Source organism: Corythoichthys intestinalis, chromosome 5 (genome assembly GCF_030265065.1).
Source record: "Corythoichthys intestinalis isolate RoL2023-P3 chromosome 5, ASM3026506v1, whole genome shotgun sequence".
Lineage (NCBI taxonomy): Eukaryota > Metazoa > Chordata > Actinopteri > Syngnathiformes > Syngnathidae > Corythoichthys > Corythoichthys intestinalis.
This window is the reverse complement of record NC_080399.1, coordinates 37,095,775-37,121,288: the sequence shown is the minus strand read 5'-3', so window position 1 is coordinate 37,121,288 and position 25,514 is coordinate 37,095,775. Positions and strand designations below refer to the sequence as shown.

The 25,514-nt window shown below is 42.2% G+C and overlaps 1 protein-coding gene across 2 annotated transcripts in view; it reads right to left on the bottom strand.

The window, feature by feature from the left end:
- Positions 1-25,514, bottom strand: part of si:ch211-212o1.2 (uncharacterized protein LOC492735 homolog) — a 78,432-nt gene that overhangs the window by 11,820 nt on the left and 41,098 nt on the right. Inside the window, exons 2-4 of one of the 2 annotated variants that reach the window (XM_057836454.1) lie at positions 23,961-24,080; positions 23,549-23,640; positions 6,810-6,954 (exon numbers count right to left, since the gene is read on the bottom strand). In XM_057836454.1, the coding sequence (XP_057692437.1) occupies positions 6,810-6,954; positions 23,549-23,640; positions 23,961-24,080 (357 nt within the window). Of the gene's footprint in view, positions 1-6,809; positions 6,955-22,190; positions 22,972-23,548; positions 23,641-23,960; positions 24,081-25,514 lie in introns of those variants that run through there. The other variant, XM_057836455.1, reaches the window with a different exon arrangement.

Below are 25,514 nucleotides of genomic sequence, written 5' to 3'. Positions count from 1 at the left end.
TTTTGCTGGTATTTTGGCCCATTCCTCCATGCAGATCTCCTCTAGAGCAGTGATGTTTTGGGGCTGTCGTTGGGCAGCATGGACTTTCAACTCCCTCCTCACCCCGTGGCGTCAAAGTGATAACAAGAACGATGAGCAAAAATCCCAGAACCACACGAGGGGACCTAGTGAATGACCTACAGAGAGCTGGGACCACAGTAACAAAGGTTACTATTAGTAACACAATGCGCCGCCAGGGACTCAAATCCTGCACTGCTAGACGTGTCCCCCTGCTGAAGAAAAAACACGTCCAGGCCCGGCTGCAGTTCGCTAGAGAGCATTTGGATGATCCAGAAGAGGACTGGGAGAATGTGTTATGGTCAGATGAAACCAAAATAGAACTTTTTGGTAGAAACCCAGGTTCTCGTGTTTGGAGGAAAAAGAATACTGAATTGCACCATACCCACTGTGAAGCATGGTTGTGGAAACATCATGCTTTGGGGCTGTTTTTCTGCAAAGGGACCAAGACGACTGATCTGTGTAAAGGAAAGAATGAATGGGGCCATATATCGAGAGATTTTGGGTGAAAATCTCCTTCCATCATTAAGGGCATTGAAGATGAGACGTGGCTGAGTCTTTCAGCGTGACAATGATCCGAAACACACAGCCAGAGCAACAAAGGAGTGGCTTCGTAAGAAGCATTTTAAGGTCCTGGAGTGGCCTAGCCAGTCTCCAGATCTCAACCCTATAGAAAATCTGTGGAGGGAGTTGAAAGTCCGTGTTGCCCAACAACAGCCCCAAAACATCACTGCTCTAGAGGAGATCTGCATGGAGGAATGGCCATAATACCAGCAAGAGTGTGTCAAAAGCTTGTGAAGAGTTACAGAAAGCGTTTGGCCTCTGTTATTCACATTCTGTCTCTCATGGTTGAGGTTTACCCATGTTGACAATTACAGGCCTCTCTAATACTTTCAAGTGGGAGAACTTGCACAATTAGTGGTTGACTAAATATTTATTTGCCCCACTGTACATTGTTAATTCTTACAGAGGATTTTCCTTCAATGCACATGTGGAATTATGTACTTGGCAAGAAAAGTGAAATAACTGAAAACAAGTTTTATATTCTACATTCTTCAAAGTATCCACCCTTGAGGTGTGTCCAAACTTTTGGCCTGTACTGTATACTGTATATATACATCTTGACACTGTTCGTGTTCAATCCTCAGTTCAAGCTCAGTTGTTGTTGGTAGCTTTTGAAAGCTTAGATTTATAGAAATTCTAAATGTCCATCTTGCCTCCTTATGTGTAGGTTTGGCTAAGCAAAGCAAAGGACCATCTCTAATGTGCTGGTCACATGATCTGTTCAAAAAATTATTCTTACCCATTATGAAATACTTTGTAGGATTCTTGTAAAGCAAACAACAAAAATCAATTAAATGAACAACTTTTGTAGAAAAAAATTTAAAGGCTAGGTTTTTATTTTTAAGGGGAAGTTCTGGATTACTGGATTACTTTTTTGAGGCATAATCAGTAATCAGTAATAAAATTATTTTTTCAAGTAATCGGTGACAACACTGCTTATATAATAGGAGTGCAAGGATACATTGATTTGGATGGGACAGTTGTTTATGCAGATCAATCGAAACACAAAACACTGATCAATATCGTCATCCTTTAGATAGGCCCTTTTGTCCAAATGCAATTTATTATTATGTGATTAAAAATAAATAAATAAATAAATAAATAAAATTTAAACATTTTAATTTTTTTAAAAAAAATTTAAAAATTAAAAAAAAACAAAAACAAATGTAATGTATTAATTTTTTGGTCAGCTACTTAGGCACAGAGAATGGTAAACCTGAGTGTCTTTAAAGTGCCTATGGCAGCAAAAAGCATGTTTATTTTATATTTCACAAGGTATTTTATGTTCCTGAATGAAATGGACTGCTTGGATGTGTGTGGAAGCGATCGATATATTTATTAAAATTTTTTAATCCCGCACCATGAAGTGACTTCATGGATTGACGAAGAATGCGAATGTGAAGTTGGCGGGCTGATCATGAGTATACAGCCAATACTACAGTATTTAGAACGACTGTGGATTCAGTTGATTTTGCAGATTATTTTGTTTATTTTTCGCATCATGCCAGCCAAATATGCTGCAGGCTTTTGTTGCTGCACCAGGAAGATGCGTGTGAGCCTTTTTGGGTTTCGAAAAGTTCCTCTTCACCGCGGATAATGGCCAAAACAAGTCCGACAACTGTTAGACCATTGGACCGACGAGGAAGTAAGTAAGCTACGTGTTTTATATTATGTCAAATACTGGTATCATGCAACACGTTTTAATAAGGTGGCTTACATTTTTGGGGTGACAATGCTCCTTGTCCACCGAGAAGGCCACTCGACCGACGACCGGCAGCTTGTCACACCCCATGGTCACTTCCACCCCCGAGCACTGCCAGTCCGCCGTGGCCGCAGCAGAACGACGAGCCATACCTTGCTCGCCGCCAGGGGCTGGCCGATTCAGCCCACTCGGTCCTATTTGCGTGCCCGCCGAGAATGCGCTTTCCTCCTCTTGGCCCCGAGCAGCCCCTCGCTCCATCGTCGGCCAGTTTGACTACCGAGAATGGGCTATTTTTGGCGTTCATTCCTGACAACGAGCACAGCCAGCGCGCCGTGGCCGCAGTAGAGCAACGAGCCGAAACTTATACGCCGCCGGGGGCTGCTCGATCGGTGAAGTCAATCAACCCCGCCGCCGTGTGTGACATGAGTCGGGATAGTGATTTTTTGTTTTCGAAATGCGAGAATAAGACTTGGAAAAGCTGCTCGGTTTGGGTTAGCATGTCGGCTAGCTATCACGTCTCCTGTTTTGTTTACGCTCTTTCCTCTGTCTCCAAAGCCGGGGCAGGGAAATGACAAAAGCCGGACTAACTCCGGTGGCATAAAATACCGTTCGGGAGAGGAAGAAGTCGACAGTTTTGACCATTATGCAGTAATTTTGCCCCATCGTACTGAATAAATGCATTTTTAATATTTCATATTCCATTTAGCACAAGACTGTTATTTGTCATGACCATAGCATTTATTTAGCAATTGGGGAAAATACTTCGATAAAAACAATATCCTGTAAAAATATTGGAGAAGAGAGATTGAAACAATCATGACATTTTGCTGCTCTGTCTTTTTTCCTAGTCCTGAATCTTTCCCCTCAATGGGCTGAATTCTAAATCAGATGAAACAGTGACCCTGCCAACGTCATCATCCAGCTGGGGACCCTAGAGCGCTATAAAGACTGGCGGGTCAAAACGGCAAATTAAAAGCCTAATTTCTCGTCATCTGCACTTTGCCAAATTGTTGTCGAATCGTCTGAAAATACAATTCTAATAAACATAATAATGTTATTTAAGATTTTTTTCATGCCGTCACAGGGACTTTAAAGGCTGAAACAGTTTTAATGTGCCACACTGGAGTTTCGTGTACTCCCATTGTGGTTGTTTATATTATGCTGTTTATTCAGAGAATGCAACCATCCAAAAAAGGGTTTTGGGAGACACAGACAAAGAAGGACCAGAGGGAATCGTGATACCAAAACATGACTGAATATCCAGTATATGGCAACTAATGTATGTGGTGTGATATTTGATATGACTACTCTTACCAAGGGGACACCATGTGGTGAGAGGATATCAGGATCCAACAGTTTTATATTTATTTTATAATACTTCTATATTTATACTTATTGGTGTGTGTCTAATGGCACCTTGTTATGCATGTACCCACTCTAGCGTGAGTGTTACTCATGCGGAGAATTAAACTGTTGTATAGGAACTGTCGGACAAGCCTGCCACCCCCTGGCCATTTCGCCAGGGAGCAGGCACGTCAGGCCCCGCCGCCCACAGCCATAGCCGATGGGACTTTATCCACGCCCTAGGACCCAGGGCCCTACCCGTCCGACTTACCCCCAACTAGCCTTCGGGAATAGGACGTGGGTGCGCGTGACCAAAGCATCTGTTCAGTTTGACTACTTCTGACACTTGTGTGGTTAACTTGTAGCTGTTTTTCTCTTTGTCTTCTTTGCATATCCAGATCTTGACATTCGGTTCAAGTGCAGACGTATCCGCTGGATGTCCCTTCACCTTCTCCGCGAGTATACGTCTTTGTCCGGTGACCGCTTTCGACTGTGAGGCGCTTGACACAACATGTTTATATGTCACCTCACCGCTACATGACGGTCATACCCTCCCATACACCCTTGTATGGGGTCGAAGCCATTGTTTAAACTCAAAATGAAGGAAACTACATCCTTGAATCTTGCGAAGTGATGTAACTTCTCCATTTCAGGGCCTATCGTGACCTTTTAAAGTGAAGTGGCAGCCTGGTTAATAATAGGTCGCACTCTTTCAACGTTGTGACTTCCTCCAAACCTGCCCTTGTCCATGTGCGCTTTTGAGGTCAGTGCACATGATTACCAGTACAACTCCCCCAATGTTTTCACTCACTTCAGCCAACCTCGCAAGCTGTGCCATCTCGAGTAAAACAGCAACACGTCAACATGCTCAAAGTCACTGTCGGTGACCCTGCTGGGGCACTTTCAAAAGTTTTCATACTCCCAGTGTCTGAATGTACATCTTTTCAACCAAACAATAGGTATCGCATGTGCTCAAGTGCAAGATCTGTATGAAGAAAAAAAATCCTGTACGTATTTTTAATTCATTCTCATTGTTCATTTGATCTTTCTAATATAACAAAATAAGAATATTAGAAATTCCTGTTAAGTATGTTTCAGTGCATTTCTGCTCCTTTTGTATTACTGTTTAAGTAGTCCTCTATTTTTCGTCTGCAACTTGTTTAAAATGCTGCTGCTCAATTTTTACACCCAGATGTTAACATATTACCCCTGTGCTATCATCGCTCCACTGGCTTCCAGTTCATTTTAGAATTGATTTTAAACTTTTACTGTTTGTTTTTTTCAATTCTATTAATGGACAGGCTGCTTCTTATTTGTCGGAGATTTTAACCCTCCGTAACTCTGGCAGGGGTCTTCGTTCTACCGGCCAGCTTCTTCTACAAGTTCCAAAGTCGAGACTTTAACTCATTCACTCCAAGCCATTTTCATCGGTGCAACCCCCTTCGCTCCCGGCCGTTTTACTGGATTTTGACTGATTTCGCAAGGCCCACAGAAAATTCGGTTCTATTGCTCTATAAACATGGAACTCACCAAAAGAAAGATTAGACTCTCTTCTTTCAGCAGGAAAAAAAGTTAGTTTATATCTTTTTCCACTCTTTAGAAATCAGCATTAGAAAATAGCTCAGTTTGAGCAATTTTCCAATTTCTGATGAAAAAAAAAAACAGAGAAATTGAGCTTTTTGTAAAAGCATACATTTCTAACATAACTTTGACTTTAACACAGCTATTTTTTGCTTTTGTGACATCCCAAACATCTGAATAATGTTTTCCTTCTACAAAATAACATAACCAACAAGACAAATAGAGCTTTTGTTAGAAAAGTAACAATTTATTTACACATAACTAAACTATTGAACTGAGAGATGACGCTATTGTGGCTGCGACAGCCGGGGTAAACTTTTCCCTCATCGCTGTAATATATTGAGAGGATGATCTATGTAACCCTAGATCGATTTGGTTCGCCCTGGGAAGCACATCCTTGTTTGACATGTCATGCCTGGGTCTGCGGGGAACATATGTTTATGTTTGATGTGTGCGGCGCAGTGCAAAGTACTGAGATTAAAGACGTGTGCTACACGGTTTTCACCCACAACGGCCTGATCATTCTAATATTTATAAGTGTAATAAATACACAACAATCGCCGCCTGTCTCATCAAGATGGATTTTTTTGAGTCCTTCTTTTGTGGTGACCACTGTCTCATGGCGGAGTTCGCCTGATGAACTTGTGTGGGGCATGTTGTGTTTCTGGGGGGAACTGGTTCAGCCGTGCGCATTTCCGGCTGAGTCGTGGGACACTGGAGGGTAGCGAGGGACGCGAGCGGTCAAGCACGGCGCCGCGGGCTATGCTCAGTGGGCAGCACAGACTCAACGGCATTGTCCGCTGCACTGACTCTGACTTCCCGCGCCTGGCATCCTGGTCGTCCATTCGGTCGTCTTCCGCCGATGCCCTGGTCGTGCGGCCCGGCCGTTCGTTCCGTTGAATTAAGTTGCGGGTCTTAGAAAATACGCTACTGCCCTCCAGTGGCCAGTTTTATTGCTTTAAATGGATTTTTTTTATTGCTTTAAAATGGATTTTCAGCATTGTGCTTTGGAGCTAAGTTGCATCAGAACCTAGAGATATCTCTTGTGAAAAAAAAGGTAAAAGACGTATAAATACGTCTTTGGGACACTGAAACAATTAAAAATAGAACGTACTTATACGTTTTTGGGACCAAATGAGTTAACAGTAGGGTGTTCGATCTTTTGCAGTTGCTGCGCCCAGGTTGTGGAATAGCCTGCTGCTGAAAGCCGCACCATTAGCAATTTAGGACTTTTTAAACGCAGTTAAAGACTACTTTTTTAGACTCGCCTTTTTTCCTGACTAGTGTAGCCCGGTTATATTTCTTAAGGGTTTTAATGTGTTCGGATTTTATCTGTTTTATTTTCGGTTTTGACTTTTAGCGCGGTGCATTGTTTTTTTTTGTCTCTTAATTTTATTGTATAATACTTTCCTGCCTTTTATTTATCATTGTTGTAAAGCACTTTGAGGACCTTTCAGGTTTTTATAAAAGGCTATATTAATATATTTGATTTCATATTGATTTATCTGCGTTTCTGAGTGCACAAGCTCAGATTCTACAGTATATACTGTGTGCGTGTTACCTGGTGTATAAGTGGAAAACTTGTAGGCCATGTGCACCAGCGGCAAAATAGGGATCATGCAGTTGTCGCCATTGGTTTCAATGAAGTCATGGCGAGTGATGGCTGTCGGGTCTATGTGGTGCTCCCGAAACGGCCGAATAAATGCCTGCAGAGACAGAACACCACATTATACTTCTCATTTATAGACATTGAAATTGCTCCCTTTATTGTGGAGCCAGTTTTCAATATTTTCCACAATTTCCAAGGGAATAATAACTGGTTTCCTAATGAGAATTTATTGGCTGTGTGTACTGATATCAGTCACACACAATAAATAAATAAATAAATAATCAAAGTAACTCACTCAGGCTCCATGAAGCACCGCCCCCCCCCCCTTTTTTTTTTTTTTTTTTTTTTTTTAAATATGTACTCCAATTAGGAGAACTACATTTTTCTTTTTGGGATGAAACATTGAGCAAAGCAAAGTCTAATGTGAACTATAGCACACACAAATACACACCAACACAAAAAAACTCAAAACTGTGCATGGCACTCAGCAGTGGCGCAAACCCAAAACTCACATCCAGCATCTTAATAGTCCACAGAACAGCAGTCAACTTGCAAAAATGCACTCACACACACAAATGACCCTCCGACAACCCGTACACATCCAAAAGTGTGCATTTCCCGATACACATAGATACCCATGCACGCGCGTGGCGCCGAGGCATACACCTCTCTGTGAGTGCACAAGGGACAGCAAATAAAAGAATCTGCATCTCAGACGCACAGAGGGCACAAAAAGCAGCTCAAACACTCACACAGAGCGTAAAGATAATTTATTTACAAGTGTGAAGAAAGCCAAAAGGGAAGGTGTGTATCTTTACGATACACGAGGCCGTGGAGACATCAGCGGGAAAACTCATTATCGTTGCACGTCGGCACAATGGCGCGTGCTTGTTTGCTGATTTTGTTGCTCTTCGCCACTGGTATCTTGACAATTAGAAGCTCTTTCCTCCGGCCGCCTTTTTCCACCTCCGTCACCCCCGTCTTCGCGCCGCAGCCCTCAGCCACATGAAAGCGGCGGAGGTCGTGCCGAGAGGGGCGGCCTCACTCGCTCCCGGTTAACGGCGGGCCACCGGTCACTGCGTGTCCTCTAATCCCACACCGTTTAAAGGCCCACCTCGCACGACGTCCGCTAATCACCAGCTCACATCACCCATTGCCCTGGCAACCAGCGCTTTCCCACTGGTTGCGCAGACACGCCCTGCCGCCCCCTTACGCCCCCTTCTCACTCGACCTTCCTACTGTAATTTCGCCAATATTTTTTCTGATTCCCCTCATAAATCTTGTTGCTGTGCCTCTGGCACTGTTTACTATACAGCTGCATTTCTTTTGACACGACTGGCAAGATTCAAACTGACATTTTGTAAAAGTAAATGATAAGACATGAATACAAGAAAATGGTGATGCTTTGCTCTCTCTAAATTTCAAGGGTCTAATCCTGTAGATTTTCAGTCACTTCCTATGAATTTCCGAGTCACTACCTTGTTAACTCATAGGCTGCCATTTCCGTTGCGACACGTCCAATCCAATTGGACTGGGAAGGGTGACCGAAGATTAATACGGTGTGTGCGGTGCTTCCGTTGTTGACATTTTGCAACCGTGATGTAGCAATTTGCCTTAGTGTTTTTTTTTTTTCTTTTGCAAAGTGTACTAATAATTTCTTATAAATTTCCAATTTGTATGGTAAATAAAATCAAATGTGATGACAACTAGGGATGGGAATCGAGAACCGGTTCCTACAGAAAACCAGTTCCTTGTGTTTCAATTCCATGGAATCATGTGGCAGTTTATTTAAAGATTCTCTTATCGATTCCAAACAGGACAATTGGGGTCATGTAACTTACGCATGTTTCACACTTTTGATTCAGCAAGTGAGACTACATGATTATTCAAAGAGGGACCAACCACCAAGTATAACCTGAGGAGTTGTGGCCGAGTGATTATGTATTCATTTTCACAGGCCAAGTCTTTATTCATGAGACTACTTAAAGAAATGGTGATCTTTCCAAAAAAGTATTCCTCGTCGATAACTCTATGAGAAAAATATAACATATATGCATCTAAAATAATCCTAAACGATTTTATTAGCAATCTTAATACTCCCGTTAGAATGGTTCCTTGGGTATGCGTTCGTTCCCATAGCAACCAGTCAGTTACTTCCTGTTTTTGTCCTACGTCACATGCGCTATGTATTCTGGGACCGAGAATAGGCGTAAGGTGCGCATTTCGAGCAGGGAGTAATCTGTGTGCGTCTATGAACGAATGTAAGTATTTCCTCTTCATGTCATAAAGTTATTATGATAAGTTAGAGCCATTATCAGCGCGACCGTTTCGTGTTTTTAATTTTACGTCGGCTGGTTGCTCCCGCTCGCCCTCGCTGCGTCTCCCGCTCGTCCTCTCTGCGTCGAGGAGAGTGTTGTTTACATTATATTCGCGTTGAACATTTGTGATAAGAGGGAATGTGTTAGTTTGGCATCTTAAGATGATGTTGTACTTCCATATGAGTGTACAGTGCTTAGTTTCCGTCACTTTTATGGCCTTTTATGGCACGCCACGCGCATCCGGGTTGTGCACGCGCACTCGCGCCCCCCGACCTTGTGTTTATTACACTGTGCGAGTCATGTATGTGTGTTATTGACTGATTTACAGTCAATTTGCATTGTTTATTGCATCAGCACTAATTTTCTTTCCTTTCAGAACCACACATATACCCACACATCCCAGTCTTCTTTCACACACATAAAAATACATGAACATCTTTCCACGCATGCTCTCACCTGCTCATTGAGTGATTCTCATATCAACTGCCATTGCCTGTATATAGTTGCCTGTTGCCAAGTTGGATTAAAAATGCCAAAGACCAACTCCACTCTCCGCTCCTTGTGTTCTAACTGACACCACGAGGCGAATGAACCATAAAACATATTGAACCCAGAACCTCATACAGTCCATTAGTCCAAATTAGAATCGATAAGAGATTCAATAAAGAATCGAATCGTTAAGCAATATCGATAATGGAATCAGAATCGTTAAAATCTTATCAATTCCGATCCCTAATGACAACAAACCTTAAAGGGAACCTCGGACCAAATGACTTGTAGGCTCTAATACTGTAAGTCACAATTGTTCTATTACTAAAATATGTCATTAGAAACACATAAAGTATTGCCATTGATTTAAAAATGTATAATAGTTGGTATGTTTTGACCCTACAGAAGGCGCCATGTTATATGCGCGCAATGGATGCTCGGGGTGATGACGTAGTGGTCCCTCCACCAACACTACTGTGTGTTCTGCAATTCCTTCTACGCGGCGAAATGTCCAACACATGCGCAAATCAGTTAAAAGCGGTGAATACTTACTATTTGTGTTTTTGTTGAGTCTTTTGTTCCCTTTTCATTACCTCAAAATACTTTTTGCATGTTTTTCCCTCTCATTCCTTTAAGCATTGTGTTTTCTTGTGGTAGCTTTAAAGCAGATTGTTGATCTGTTGACCACATTACTCACGGAGCTTGTTTAAACCACCCTTATTGGATATTACCACATTTAAGTGCTTATTTTCTTAAGGCATTTTTAGTATGTTCTGTCTGTATGGATCTGTACATAACAAGCTGAAAGTGCACAGTAGTACTTTGGGTGTCAAATCCGCCTCTTGTAGGACGTTTCACTGGTGTAGCACATTTTAGCAGAACACCGGTCTACTCCCGTCTTGTCTCATCCTGTCTTTCCTGTTCATTTTGCTTTTGCTGCCCGTTTTGTGAAATATCAACAGTGCTGTCATGCTCATTAATGTTCCTCTCGGGTTCAAATTGAAAGGGTTGAACAGATGACATGTTTATGTCGCTAGAGGCATACTCTGGAAGCCCGGCAGCGTAACCATAAGACGTCACCTCCCTGAGACGTCAACAACAATGGCGACGTACTAGTTAAACAAATTTTACAAATTGTATAAAAATGAAAACATCAAGAGGGGTTTCAACATCAAATTATTTTAACTCATAATAACGTTTATCTTTTAAGAACTACAAGTCTTTCAATCTGTGGATCCCTTTAAAAAGGAAGCGCAGGTATTTTGTATTAATATTAATTATTAATTAATTAATCTTACTAATGTGGTTAATGAGGGTCTGAATGCCTTGACTTATCTAATTAGATCAGTGGTGTACAAGCTACAGCCAGTGGCCCAACTGCGACCCGCTGCCCAGTTTTGGCCCGCAGCAAAATATGAAGATATCACTGAATACCGCCCACACACAAGAATCTTAATTTCAGCCCAGGTTCTATTGCACTTCTCAGCTTTAACACAAGTCACTTAAACAGCGCCTCTCCACTGGCTCAGAGGTCAAAGCATAACATGCTGACAATGTGTAGGAAAGTGTGTAGAAATTCTGTATTTTGTTTTACATAAATACATTTGTATTACAATAATAATCCAGTGTGATACAGTGTATCACAAAAGTGAGTACACCCCTCGCATTTCTGCAGATATTTAAGTATATCTTTTCATGGGACAACACTGACAAAATGACACTTTGACACAATGAAAAGTACCGGAATTTCCCGAATATAAGGCGCACCCATGTATACTGCGCACCCCAAATTTACTTGTAAAATCTAGGGAAAATTATTGTACCTGTGTATAACGCGCACCCTAATTTTAGCACCAATAAATAGAAGAATACAAGATTACAGCTCGTGTACAGATACAGAAATGTAATTTTACTGACTGGTGAAACACAGCACAAGCATAGCATATTGGTAGTTCAAAACATTACCATAAACTGACAATATTTACGGTAATAATATGATTTGACAACTTCTCCAATTTGCCAGAATCTAGGAGAAAACAAAACAGATGTGACTTTTCTTTAAAGGCCGCTGTATAACTTGCTCGTTTCATCATGAAGAATAAATGTTTCTTCCATGGATTGATACGGTTAAATGAAAGTGAGAACACAAGTTGGAAATCCGAGAGAGCTCATCGCTTTTGACACTGTGACATATTGGTATTTTATGTTATGTTGTTCTATGGTGTGGCACTGGTGGATCCCTGCTGCTGTATTGTCATATCTATGTTGTGATTGTCTATGAGCCAGAGGGCCGCTGAGGCTAGACAAAAGAGCGCCGCATTATAGCCGGACTGTCGGCATTTAAGTTCATTGAAAGCAAGAAATAAAACGTTGAACACGGCACTCGGAGTATTCTAGTTTTTTTTTCAAGAAAAGATAAAACAGACACGACAGTAACAATAGGAACTATTGTTATTTGGGTTAGTTGACAGACACACACAGAGAGTCTGTGTTGTTACATTTGTTATGGTCCGAGTTGCGGAGCTGCAATAAACGATGACTCAAATGAGTTCAAGAATCTAAATTTTGTGCTCTATGAAGAGTGAAAAAAGCAGAATTTAACACAGAGTGAAGTACTACCGAAACAAAATGGTGACGTCAGATACCGTAATGGTCGGCAACGGATCACCACATACGTTTCTTCAACACAACGTGGCCGTGTCAATAAAAAAAGATCGGTTTATATATATAAAATATATATATACACACCATGATTTTACAAGTTGATTTTGGAGAAAAAAAGTGTGCGTTACATTCGGGAAATTACGGTAGTCTGTGTGCAGTTTATATAATAGAGGTAATTTATTTTCCCCTCAAAATAACTCAAAATATAGCCAATAATATCTAAACCCCTGGCAACAAAAGTGAGTACACCCCTAGGAAAAAACGTACATCCCTAAATGTCCAAATTGAGTACTGCTTGTCATTTTCCCTCCAAAATGTCTTGTGACTATTACAGGAGTGCTGTCTGCATTGCTGCAGAGATTGAAGAGGTGAGGGGGGGGTCAGCCTGTTAGTGGTCAGACCATACGCCGCACTCTACAGCAAACTGGTGTGCATGGCTGTCACCCCAGGAGGAAGCCTCTTCTGAAGACGGTACACAAGAAAGCCCGCCCGTCTCATCAGACCATAGGACATGGTTCCAGTAATCCATGCGCTTTGTTGACATGTCATCCAAAAACTGTTTGCCGCCTCTGTTAAAATCAACAATATTGAAAACATCTTGTGTTTTAGAATCGGTTCTACAAATAAGGAAATCTTTATTATTTTGCTTCAACTACATCAAATTATAATCAATTGAATAATTTACACTAATGCTTTGTCTTAACTCCCAGCGATGTACATGCATGTAAAGTGCGTAGGGGCTCACAGCTACATTATCCCTATTTAATAATGCGACTTTTGTTTCTCGTAGCAATATTACGACTTTAATCTCATTCTTTTTTTAAAAATGTATTTATTTGGCCCTAATACTCCGTCGTAGCATCGTATCAACGTGCATCGCTAAGTTCATTTAACCTAATTGTTTATTAGTGATTTATTACTGCTATTTATGTGTTTATTTGTACTTTAATAAAGAATTTAAGTGTTCCAAAATGTTTTTGTGAATTAATTATCGTCAACAAAAATTTAATAGCAAGATTATAAAAAAAAAAAAAAAAAATTGACTCGTCGACTCATCATTAAAAAATCTGCAGACTAATAGGGAGAAAAAACCCTAATCCCTATACCTCTGGATTACTTTGTTGCTGGTACCCCTCAACTCATTCATTGCCATTGACGATCATAAACGTCAAGTCCATTTCAACTGGGAAAGTTGCTATTGACGGCGATAGATGTTCGATCGCTACCAGACACCCAGTCAAATCGAATTGAACATCTATCACGTTCAATAGCAGTCACTATATCCCAAAAAATATATACCTATTTATATATAATATATATATATGTGTACCTCTACATACAAAGTTAATTCGTTCCAGGACCTTTTTTGTAAGTCGAAATGTTCAGCAGGATTTTCCATAAGAATACATTATAATTCCATTAATTCGTTCCACAGCCCAAAAACCTACTCTAAATCCTTAATAAATATTGCTGTTACTATTGCAAATAGCAATTACAAAGACCAAAAGAAATAAATTATGAATAAGAATCATAATAATATAATAATAAATAATACTAATACCTGTAATAATGTAACGAATTGGGTTTATAATAATAATAATAATAAAATAATAATAGTAATAATAATAATACCTGTAATAATGTTACGAATTGGGTTTATAATAATAATAATAAAATAATATAATAATAACAGTAATAATAATAATACCTGTAATAATGTAACGAATTGGGTTTTAATGTGGCTGACTTTTTTTTGCTGTAGCTGAACGCATCGCGGGGCTGACGTATCAGACGTGACAGTGAGCAAGAGTTTACTCTCTGTTTTGATGCTGGCGTCCGCTGCTGTTGCACAAGTTGGTGGAATAAATGGTTAGAAACCTGACAAAGCTGGGGATTTCTTAGGCGATTTTACTGGCGATGGTAACACAATAACGATTGTCACCTTAACTTATAAAGACTGGCGAACGAAGGAGGACCGCCAGCCGAGATCGACATTTCACAGCTGGATTGTTGACCCAGTTCATGGATGCCAACACCATGCTTATATGTTTCTATCATTTACATCTTTATTTCAATGGTAAGCCTCACCTTTTCTCTTTTTTCTCCACCTGCGCTAACCTTTTTGGATCCAGTCTTGATTTCTCTCACATGAAAATCCGGCAAAACAAAGAAACTGCGGCGCTGTCAAAAATCGCCGTATTTCGAGCATATCGTCGGATGTAGAAACAAATGACGGGTCAAATTTTACATAGGATGTCAAAAAGATCGTGTGTCGAAGCGATCGTATGTCGAGGTACCACTGTATTTTAAAAATTTGACAACCCCCATTTCTGATCCTCTGTTTAACAAATGAAAGTTGAAGGAGTTGGGCCTCACATCCTTTGATTCTTCTTAAAGCAGCCCTTAGAGAAAAAAGTTTGGATACCCCTAATCTAGTTAGATACACTTGCGCTTTCTTACAGCAGTTCAACAAATGCTTATCTGGTAGGTGGGAGTTGAGCCCCCCAGATATTCAGGCATGCTTTGTTGATTGGGCTACACCTGTTATGGTGGCAAGACGGTGTGACCCAAAAGCACAGCAAAGAGAAGTTAGAAATCCAAAGTCCAAGATGTGTTTATTAAATAAAGGAAAATTGGTGAGAAGTGGTGGCTCTGCAGTTTTCTTGAATGTGCTGGAAGGCTGGATTGGCTCAGTATTGCTGTTGAGGAAAAATAAGCACAGATGAGTTGCAAGGTGAGCAAAAGGAAGGCCTGTACTTTTACCATGCGTGGTGAGGTGAAGCTCTGGCGCCAAATGTTGTGCAGACCGGTCTCTTATACTGGCAGGTGGTTGATTGTGGAGTGGAGGCAGGTGTGGTGATTGGTGACAGGTGTGCAGAGCAGAGTCAGTGGGGAGAATGTGAAGGTGAGGAGGAGTGAGCCGTAACAGTACCCCCCCTCCGAGGGGCGCCTCTTGGCGGCCGACCAGGGGCATCAGGGTTTGCCTCGTAGAATTCTCGAAGAAGAGAGGGACACATGATGAGGCGCTTCGAGATCCAGCAACGTTCCTCCGGGCCGTAACCCTCCCAGTCTGCCAGGTACTGAAAGCCGCGGCCACGACGACGGACCTTCAGTAGACGCCGGACCTTCCATTGGGGATGCCCATCAACCAACTGGGGCGGCGGAGGAGCTGGGGCAGCGGGCATGAGAGGGCTCGAAGAGACAGGCTTGATCTTGGAGACGTGGAACACCGGATGCACGTGCTTCATGGCGGCAGGGAGTTTGAGGCGAACAGCTGTGGTACTCAGAACACTGTCAATTGTGAAGGGACCGACATACCTTGGAGCTAACTTCTTAGATGACACTTGTAGCGGCAGGTCGGCGGAGGAGAGGTAGACCTCTTGTCCGGTCCGGTATACTGGGGCAGGGGTACGGCGACGGTTGGCCCCACGGCAGGAGCGCACGTTGGCACGTTGTAGGGCGGAGCGGACCTCCCCCCACACCCGTTGGCAACGCCGAAGATGGGCCTGGACAGAGGGGACAGAGGCTTCGGACTCCTGGACTGAGAAAAGAGGGGGTTGGTATCCCAGAGAGGCCTCGAACGGAGACCTGCCGGTGGCGGAACAGGTCAGGGTATTGAGAGAATATTCCACCCATGGCAGATCCTTGCTCCAGGAGGTTGGGTGAAGAGCTGACACACAGCGGAGGGCTGACTCAAGGCTCTGGTTCGTGCGTTCAGCCTGTCCGTTAGTTTGGGGGTGATACCCAGAGGAAAGGCTAACGGCGGCACCAATACCTTTGCAGAAGGCACGCCAGACCTGAGACGTGAATTGGGGTCCCCGGTCGGAAACAATGTCGCAGGGAAACCCGTGGAGCCGGAACACATGCTCCTCAAGGCTACGGGAGAATACCAGGATGTCGTCCAGGTAAAGGACTACAAAAACATCTAACATGTCCCTGAGTATGTCATTCATGAGTGCCTGGAAGACAGCAGGGGCATTGGTGAGGCCAAAGGGCATAACAAGGTACTCGTAGTGTCCACGGGGGGTCTTGAAGGCCGTTTTCCACTCGTCCCCCTCCCGGATACGGACAAGGTGGTATGCATTTCGGAGGTCCAGCTTTGTAAAGACTGTAGCACCGATGAGTGGTTCAAAATTTGAGCTCATGAGGGGGAGCGGATACTTATTTTTGATAGTGATGCTGTTGAGCTGTCTGTAATCGATGCATGGTCTCAGGTCTCCACCCTTCTTCTTGACGAAAAAGAAGCCAGCAGCCACCGGAGATGTGGACGGGCGTATGAGACCTTCAGCCAGGCACTCATTGATGTAACTGTCCATCGCTGCCTTCTCAGGGGGGGAGATGTTGTAGAGGCGACTGGCTGGAAGTTCAGCTCCAGGACGGAGCTCAATGGCGCAGTCGTAGGGTCTGTGCGGAGGAAGGCTACAAGCGCGCTCCTTACTGAAAGCCTCTCCCAGGTCGTGGTACACAGGAGGAACCTTGGTGAGGTCAGGTGGAGCGGGACTGGGTCGTTCAGCCAAGGATGGTGTCGGAGCGGACCGAAGGCAGCGGGCGTGGCAAGGGATACTCCAGCAGAGAATGCGACCAGAACGCCAACAGACATGCGGTGTGTGGAGTTCCAGCCAAGGTCTGCCTAGGATGAAGGGTGTGTCAGGTGAGGCGATAACGTAGGGACGGATCATCTCCACGTGGTTACCCGAGACTGTGAGGGTGAGAGCCTCACACCGATGAGTGATGGGAGCCATGGGGTGACCATCCAACGCAAACGCTGAGAGCGACCCCTCCAGGGGCGTGATGGGGAGTCCAACCTTTAGGGCATAAGAACGGTCGACAAAAGATTCATCAGCACCAGAGTCAATCATTGCTGGGACAGTGATTTTCCGCTCCAGCCAGGCGAGAGTGACAAGGAACCTGGCTCTGCTGGAGCGGGGATTGGACAAGCGGCTTACACGGAACGTCCCGACCGAGTGAGCCGTGTCTTTAGGGGTTCGAACTGAGGGAGCTCTTGGAGACAGGCTTGGACAAGAGCCAACAGAGTGTGCGGAGCTAGCACAATACAAGCAGAGCCCCCATAGTCTCCGGTGTTCACGTTCGGCTGGAGTCAAACGGGCCCCTCCCAACCGCATGGGCTCCCCCTCACCAGTAGGTATCAAGGAAGCAGGGGAGAGCTGAGAAAGCTGGTTGCGACTCACCGGAGGTGAAGGAAGTAATCTGGTCGCAGCATGACACTGGTGAGCCCTCTCTCGCTTGCGCTCACGGCGTCGCTCGTCAAGGGATATAGAGAGTGTGATGAGCTGGTTCAAAGAAGTAGGCCTCTCTATACCCACTAAGGCGTCCTTTATGGGCTCCGCCAGACCTCGTCGGAACGCACTGAACAGAGCAGGCTCATTCCATTGAGAGCGAGCCGCGAGGATACGAAATTCAGTGGCATACTCAGCTACTGAAAGAGAACCCTGCTGGAGGGTTGAAAGGGCAGTGTCCGCGTCCTGCCCAGGGGCCTCATGATCGAAAACCATCCTGAATTCCTTGACAAATGCTGTGTAATCATGCATGTAAGGTGCAGAGCCCTCTCGGCTAGCCATAACCCACCGACGGGCCTGCCCTGTGGTGAGGTTAGCGATGTAGGCTATACGAGCGGCGGTAGTAGAATACATGCTTGGTTGTAGTTCAAATATGTACTCACACTGCATGAGGAATTCACGGCAGAGCGAAAAAGAGCCGTCATACAGGGCCGGAGCAACAAGGTGGGGCTCCTGGGCAGAGGGTGCGTCTGGCAGAGGGACTGTGGCAGGAGGAACCGGAGGGGAAGACATTTGTGCGCTGAGAGCGGCGACTCGGTCAGTGAGAGCTTGAACCAGAAGTGTGAGTTGGCTGACCTGGGACTGTTGTTCAGATGCCTGGGCCTGCTGGAGACCCGACACCGCCCGGACCTCCTCCCTCAATCCAGAGAAGAGAGCAGCAGCCTCCGAAAGCTGGTGAGAATGTTGTGCCAACAGTTGGTCCTGGGGCCGACGTGGATTCGGAGCCGTGGGCCTCTCTGACTGCGACATGCTGGCTGGGTCCCTTGGCCAGAGCTTACTGTTATGGTGGCAAGACGGTGTGACCCAAAAGCACAGCAAAGAGAAGTTAGAAATCCAAAGTCCAAGATGTGTTTATTAAATAAAGGCAAATTGGTGAGAAGTGGTGGCTCTGCAGTTTTCTTGAATGTGCTGGAAGGCTGGATTGGCTCAGTATTGCTGTTGAGGAAAAATAAGCACAGATGAGTTGCAAGGTGAGCAAAAGGAAGGCCTGTACTTTTACCATGCGTGGTGAGGTGAAGCTCTGGCGCCAAATGTTGTGCAGACCGGTCTCTTATACTGGCAGGTGGTTGATTGTGGAGTGGAGGCAGGTGTGGTGATTGGTGACAGGTGTGCAGAGCAGAGTCAGTGGGGAGAATGTGAAGGTGAGGAGGAGTGAGCCGTAACAACACCAACTCCCATATTGTCAGCCAATTGTAGGAAGAGCAACAGATCACTTTTGTTCATACTGTGATTTAAAATGTCTTGGACCACACGATGTTGGAGGGGAAAATGGTAAACTATTGAACGGCCTTGAAAAATAGATTTTTGGAACATGCCTATTTGTACATGGTGGAAAACACTCTGGTGACTTGAAGTTACGCTCTGAGACCCCAATTTAGCCAACTTTCAGAATTGCCCGATATGCATGTGTGATACATCATTGGAAAGTTTAAAATCTCAATTATCTGGGGGAAGAAAAATTTTGAACAGGAGGGCATTTTTTTTTTTTTTTTTTTTTAAACAGCAAAACCCTATCTGGAGGTGAGAGCACGCGAGAGCAGAATTACAGACGCCATGACTTTAAAGAGATATTATTGCGTACCTACCTTGTTTCGATCCAAAAACCCCATGTAGCATGTATCACCGAGTGTCAAGACACAGCTGTGAATGACCACAGCCGGATTTTGGGGGGATTTTATGGGTGAAACATGGTAATATAAGAAGGGTCGCGATGCAGAAATCGCAGACATCAATGAGTGGTCGAGATTTTCATATATTTACCATTTTAAACGTCTTTTTTCAATTATTTTTTTGTTTGGATCGATTATTTATCATCTAACATATCGGAAAAGATGCGACAGTAACAAAAAAAAAAATGCAATTAAGCGATAGTTATGAGGTAGATATCCGTGACTTTTTTACAGATGCCATTTTTTTCATTGTGACATAATTTGTTTAAAAGTTTAAAATATGTGAGTGAATAATTTTTTAGTCTTTTAAAAAAAAAATTTTTAAACAAAATATGAGACATCAATTAATGATTCTAAGCTAAAAAACGGCAGACATTTTGAATAATAAATATTAGAGATGTTGATGTCCCGATCGATCGGGATGCTGATCGATCGGGTCCGATCGCGTCATTTTCAACGTATCGGAATCGGCAAAAAAATATCGGCCATGCGTTTTTTTAATTAAATCGTTTTCTAATTGTATTTAACGCTACAGACATAATATCACTCTTCCAGAGTCTTTAGTTTAGGCTTAAGGTAGGGTTATCAAATGTATCCTAATAACGGCAGTAATAACATTTTTTAAAAAATGTATCACGTTAAAATATTTACCGCAATTAATGCATGCGCTGTACGACCCACTCACGCATTGTCGCACTCATTCTGTAATGGCGCCTTTTTACCTATATAGAGAGATAAAAGGCAGCGTAAAATGAGTAGAGTGAATTTTGGCAGCCTTTGGAGCCTTTTTTTAATTGGCTAAAACTAGGGGTGTCAAACGATTAAAATTTTTAATCGAGTTAATTACAGCTTAAAAATTAATTAATTGTAATTAATCGCAATTAATCGCAATTCAAACCATCTATAAAATATGCCATATTTTTCTGTAAATTATTGTTGAAATGGAAAGATAAGACACAAGATGGATATATACATTCAACGTACGGTACATAAGTACTGTATTTCTTTATTATAACAATAAATCAACAAGATGGCATTACCATTATTAACATTCTGTTAAAGCGATCCATGGACAGAAAGACTTGTAGTTCTTAAAAGATCAATGTTAGTACAAAATATAGAAATTTTATATTAAAACCCCTCTTCATGTTTTCATTTTAATAAAATTTGTAAAATTTTCAATCAAAAAATGAACTAGTAGCCCACCATTGTTGATGTCAATAATTACTTACACAATGCTCATGGGTGCTGAAGCCTATAAAATCAGTCTCACCCAAGCGCCAGCAGAGGGCGCCAAAACTCCAAAAAAACACAACAAGTACACATTTCAGTGTGCAGTCATTTTAATCTGTCTGAGCGGGGCATTTGTGTGTTAATTGCATCAAATATTTTAACGTGATTAATTTAAAAAATTAATTACCGCCCGTTAACGCAATAATTTTGACAGCCCTAGCTAAAACCTTACAATCCCTCTCCCTATGATTAGAAATATTATGGGAAGCAATGTGGGGAAGCAAGTTAGCAATTGAGCTTTATCTTAACACATTATGTTATTTGCCAACGCAGAGAAGATATATCAATTGGTAGCACTACGCACAGTCATGGTTCCACTTCCCATCATGCATCTGGGCATGACTACAGTATCATTTACTGAAAGCTCAACAAATACACTAGATAGCAATATTTAGTCACAATATACAAAGTCACAAGTCTTTCTATCCGTGGATCCCTCTCACAGAAATAATGTTAATAATGTAAATGCCATCTTGAGGATTTATTGTCATAATAAACAAATACAGTACTTATGTACTGTATGTTGAATGTATATATTCGTCTGAGTTTTATTCATTTTTTTCTTAATGCATCGCCAAAATGTATATGATCGGGAAAAATTATCGGGAATGATTGGAATTGAATCGGGAGCAAAAAAAAGCAATCGGATCGGGAAATATCGGGATCTGCAGATACTCAAACTAAAACGATCGGTATCGGATTGGGAGCAAAAAAACATGATCGGAACAACCCTAATAAATATAATTAATTACCTTCGTTTTATGGCTGGGTTGAAACAAAAGCGGTTCTGCAACGTCTGTAAACGGGGGTTTTCAGGGTAAAACGGACAAATTAAAAATAGTTTGGGGGCTTAATGTGCCATGAATCTGCTATGGCAGCATATAGACATTGTTCTATCAAACACAACAGTTGTTTTGGCTTAAAATACAGCAGTTTCTTTTAAAGAGGAGTGCAAGAGCAGAAACTGCTTTTTCAGTCTTGTCTGTGTTTTCCGCCACATACACAGTAGGAGAAGACAAAATACGTAACAATTTGTTTGAATGGCTCGACAGCCACTGTAAGCCACCGCTATTAGCCTCAGGTGTTCCCTGGCCTGCTTGCTTTTCATATTCAAATTAGCTCCAAATAGGTAAACAGGACGTCTTCATCCTCAACCTCAAAACACGAAGGAACTCAACAAAACAACTGCGGTGCATTATTATTACAGACTTTTGTTGTTGTTTTTAAATACACAATATTTCCTTCCTACTGTTCATTCTTGTGGTACATGCCGTGCAAATGTGGGACTGTTGCAGGGTCTTCTGGCCCTTTGGCGTTCCCAGAAGACCCAAAAAGCCTCATGCAAAATGATCTTCGCACACACATTGCCTTGAGCTAGGAAATATGATTAAAAACAATTAATATTATCATAATAAGTGGTGCTACATCATTCAATATTTTGTAGATCTTACAAACCTCGAAGTTATAGCAGACAGAAATGTACCAGGTTTGCGAGAGTTCACAGTGCAGGGGAATGATGCTCATTTAGATTTTTTTCCCCCAAAAAACAGAGTCACCTGGTGCAGTATTTGTTTCCTCATGATGATACTGTATAGGTCATGATGGATAAAAGTTATAATGGAATGCAGAAAGATTATTTTAATTCAAAATAGAGTGCAGAGCAGTTTACCTTGGCGCTGATATACGTTCACCTTTATTTACGTGACATGAGTAAAAGTAAACCATGAAATTGCTTTCATATTACATACAGTCCCTGACAAAAGTCTTGTCGCTCATCCATTTGGTAGAAACAATTGCTAATAAACTGACTTTCAATTATTCAATTGGTTTCAGAAATGGCTCATATGAAAGGCAAGACCCTCCCAAATGGTGTAGAATGTACAAAAATATTATTTGTTTCACTGAAAAAAGATTTATCATTTAATGAAAACATAAAGGTCAAATTTTGGCAAGACAAAAGTTTTGTCGCTTAAAGAAAGTAGTGTGAAAATTGAACAAAAAATGTACTTCAAATAAAAAAATATGTTGCATAACAAAAGCGAATTAAGTAGTGGTGCTGTGAGATCCAAATTTAATATTTTGTATGACTTCCATGGGCTTGAAGGACTGCATCCATGCGGTTCGGCAAGGATTCAAACAATTTATTGATGAAGTCATCAGGAACATCAAAGAAAGCAGTATTGCATGCCTCCCAGAGTTCATCAACATTCTTGGGTTTCGTCTTCCATGCTTCCTCTTTCATCCTACCCCAGACATGCTCAATGATGTTCATGTCTGGTGGGCTGGCCAGTCCTGGAGGATCTTGATTTTCTTTGCCTTGAGGAACTTTGAGGTAGAGATTGAAGTATGCGATGGAGCACCATCCTGCTGCAGAATTTGTCCCCTTTTATGGTTAGGAACGTAAGAGGCAGTTAAGATTTGTTGATATTTCGGACTATTTATGTTGCCTTCCACCCTGCAGATCTCTCCAACACCCCCATACTGGATGTAACCCCAGACCATAATTTGGCCACCACCAAATTTCACTGTTTTCTGAGTGAATCTCAGATCCATGCAGGCTCCAGTAGTACACAAAAAAGCCCGCTCGTCTCATCAGACCATAGAACATGGTTCCAGTAATCCATGTGCTTTGTTGACATGTCTTCAGCAAACTGTTTGTGGGCTTTCTTACTAACTCAATTACTTTTAGGGCTAAGTAATTTGCAACTGTAACTTATTACTTTTTTAAAGTAAGATTAACAACACTGAATGCGGCAGGCCCATAATGCGAGTGCTCAAAGGAAGTATAGTGTATTGTGTTTGGATTGATACTGTCCAATGGTAAATGGTTAACGGCGCTGACGATCTTGATTGTCATTGTTATAAAATACTAGCATGTTTTGTTGCCATGACAACTACTACCACAAAGTGAGCATTGCCACATTGTTGTTTTTTCCTAGGATGTGTGTGCTCGAGCTCACCTTGCCAATCAGAGGGATGTCAACAGATCCCCAAGTGTCCGCCCCCCAGTGTACCATCCCTGATGCAAAGTCTGCTGTCAATATTCCCAGAACTACAACACAAACAGAAACAAGTAACAGAAAAAAAACAGGGAAGAAAAGCACACAACAAAATTAAATAACAATAACAGCAGTGTTGTGAACAATATAAGAGTGAAATAGTTTTTTGTTTAAAATACTCTCAAAAATGTTCCAAGATCTATGCACAACTCATGAAAAACTCAAGTGTTGCTGTAGATGATGTAGAACTTTGAAATGAAATTGCATAGGTTGTGATTTTTGAACCAGGTTAATTTAACTCACAATTTAGCCATTTTGATTTCATAGAAATAATGTACTCAGTTTAATTTTTATTATTTCCGGTCCAACTCACCGACACCGGGGATGATCTTGTAGACGTGTAAGGCGGAGAAGTGCAGGAGGAGCAAGGTGAAGTTAAGAACGAAGAGAACGAGGCACACTATGACGCAAACCCACTCCTGGAGACGCTTACCTGAGGACAAACAAATATTATGTGAAGCCCAATTTGAACACAGAGACACAAGAAAGTTGAGAGTTTCATGAACTGGAGGGTCATAGTGTGTATGTGTTTAATATAGAATGGGTCAAATGAAGACAAGTGTTCTCTGGGCTTTGGGGTCAGGACCTCTCATATGTGAAACACCAACGCTGACGCAGCCTCGAGCTCGCTCGGACTCATGCACTCGGGTCGGTTCAGGTGGGACTTCGGCCTCATCAGAGAGGTCAGGGGTATTCATTTAAAGACAGCACGACCCCTTTCTTCCATTCTTAATTCGCTTATCAGCACTTTTATGAGTGAGGGACACACACTTGGTAAAAGTAAATTATTCGAAAAACATTGCACTGATTTCATTAAATATTATAAAAGTAGGTTCTGTTCCTTCCATGATTTCTCTTTCTTACGGAGCTTGCAGGTCAGGTGACACCTAACAGCCAATTGGATTTGACAAGTATACAAATAAACAAAAACTGGTCTTCTTCATCTTAAAAGTTCATTCTACTTTCATCTCCTTCCACTCTTCCTCTTAAAAGTTTAATGTGCTCCGATCCTCCATTATGACAGCATTAGCAGCCTATAAGATATTAATGGCAGTTTTTGAATAAAACGCACAGATCTCCAAGTGTTAGCGCCTATAGAGCAGAGCGACTATTAATATGCTCTCATAAAGGAGGCAGCAAAGTGGTCACGGGAGATTTGGGAGATCTGATTATGGATATTTCACGAATTGTCAAACGTGACCCTTCACCTTCTGGAAACTGAATCGAAGTATAGGAGAGCAAAATAAGAATTGAGTTGGGGTCCTTCATGGCTTTAACTTCAGTCATTGGGTTTCTTTTTGGAATTAAACACTCTCAATGAGTTAACTCACTGCCCGCCACTGACAGCAACAGAATGATCACGGTAATGGCAGCCAAGGAGTTAAGCATCACCAGCAACTACAAAGTACTAAAGCGATGGACCGTCCATGTCACATCATGTTTTGTAAGCACTTTTGGCATTGTGTGATATGGCATTTTGAGCCCTGATGATTTTGATAGCGGTTTAAAAGTACTTGCCACAACTGTAGACAATCCATGGGGAGAAATAAGAAAAAAAAAATCGTTTCTATACCTATTGCTGCTTTAATACAGTATAGTGGGATTATTTATACAAACACTGAGGATGCGTGCACAACGTGGCTGCAGAAAGCAAGCTCAAAGAGCACCCGACTACTACTTTCAATGAGAAGAGTACACTTGTGGGAATTAGCGGTGGGTTTTTTTAGTTTATAAATTGGCCTGCGATGTTGTCCAGGTACTATTATACCTGATAACTATATCACTGAATGACAAAAGCAGTTAAACTGCTAAACTATGTGACGGTCAACCATGTTCAGGACATACTGCTCTATGATTACAAAGTTGA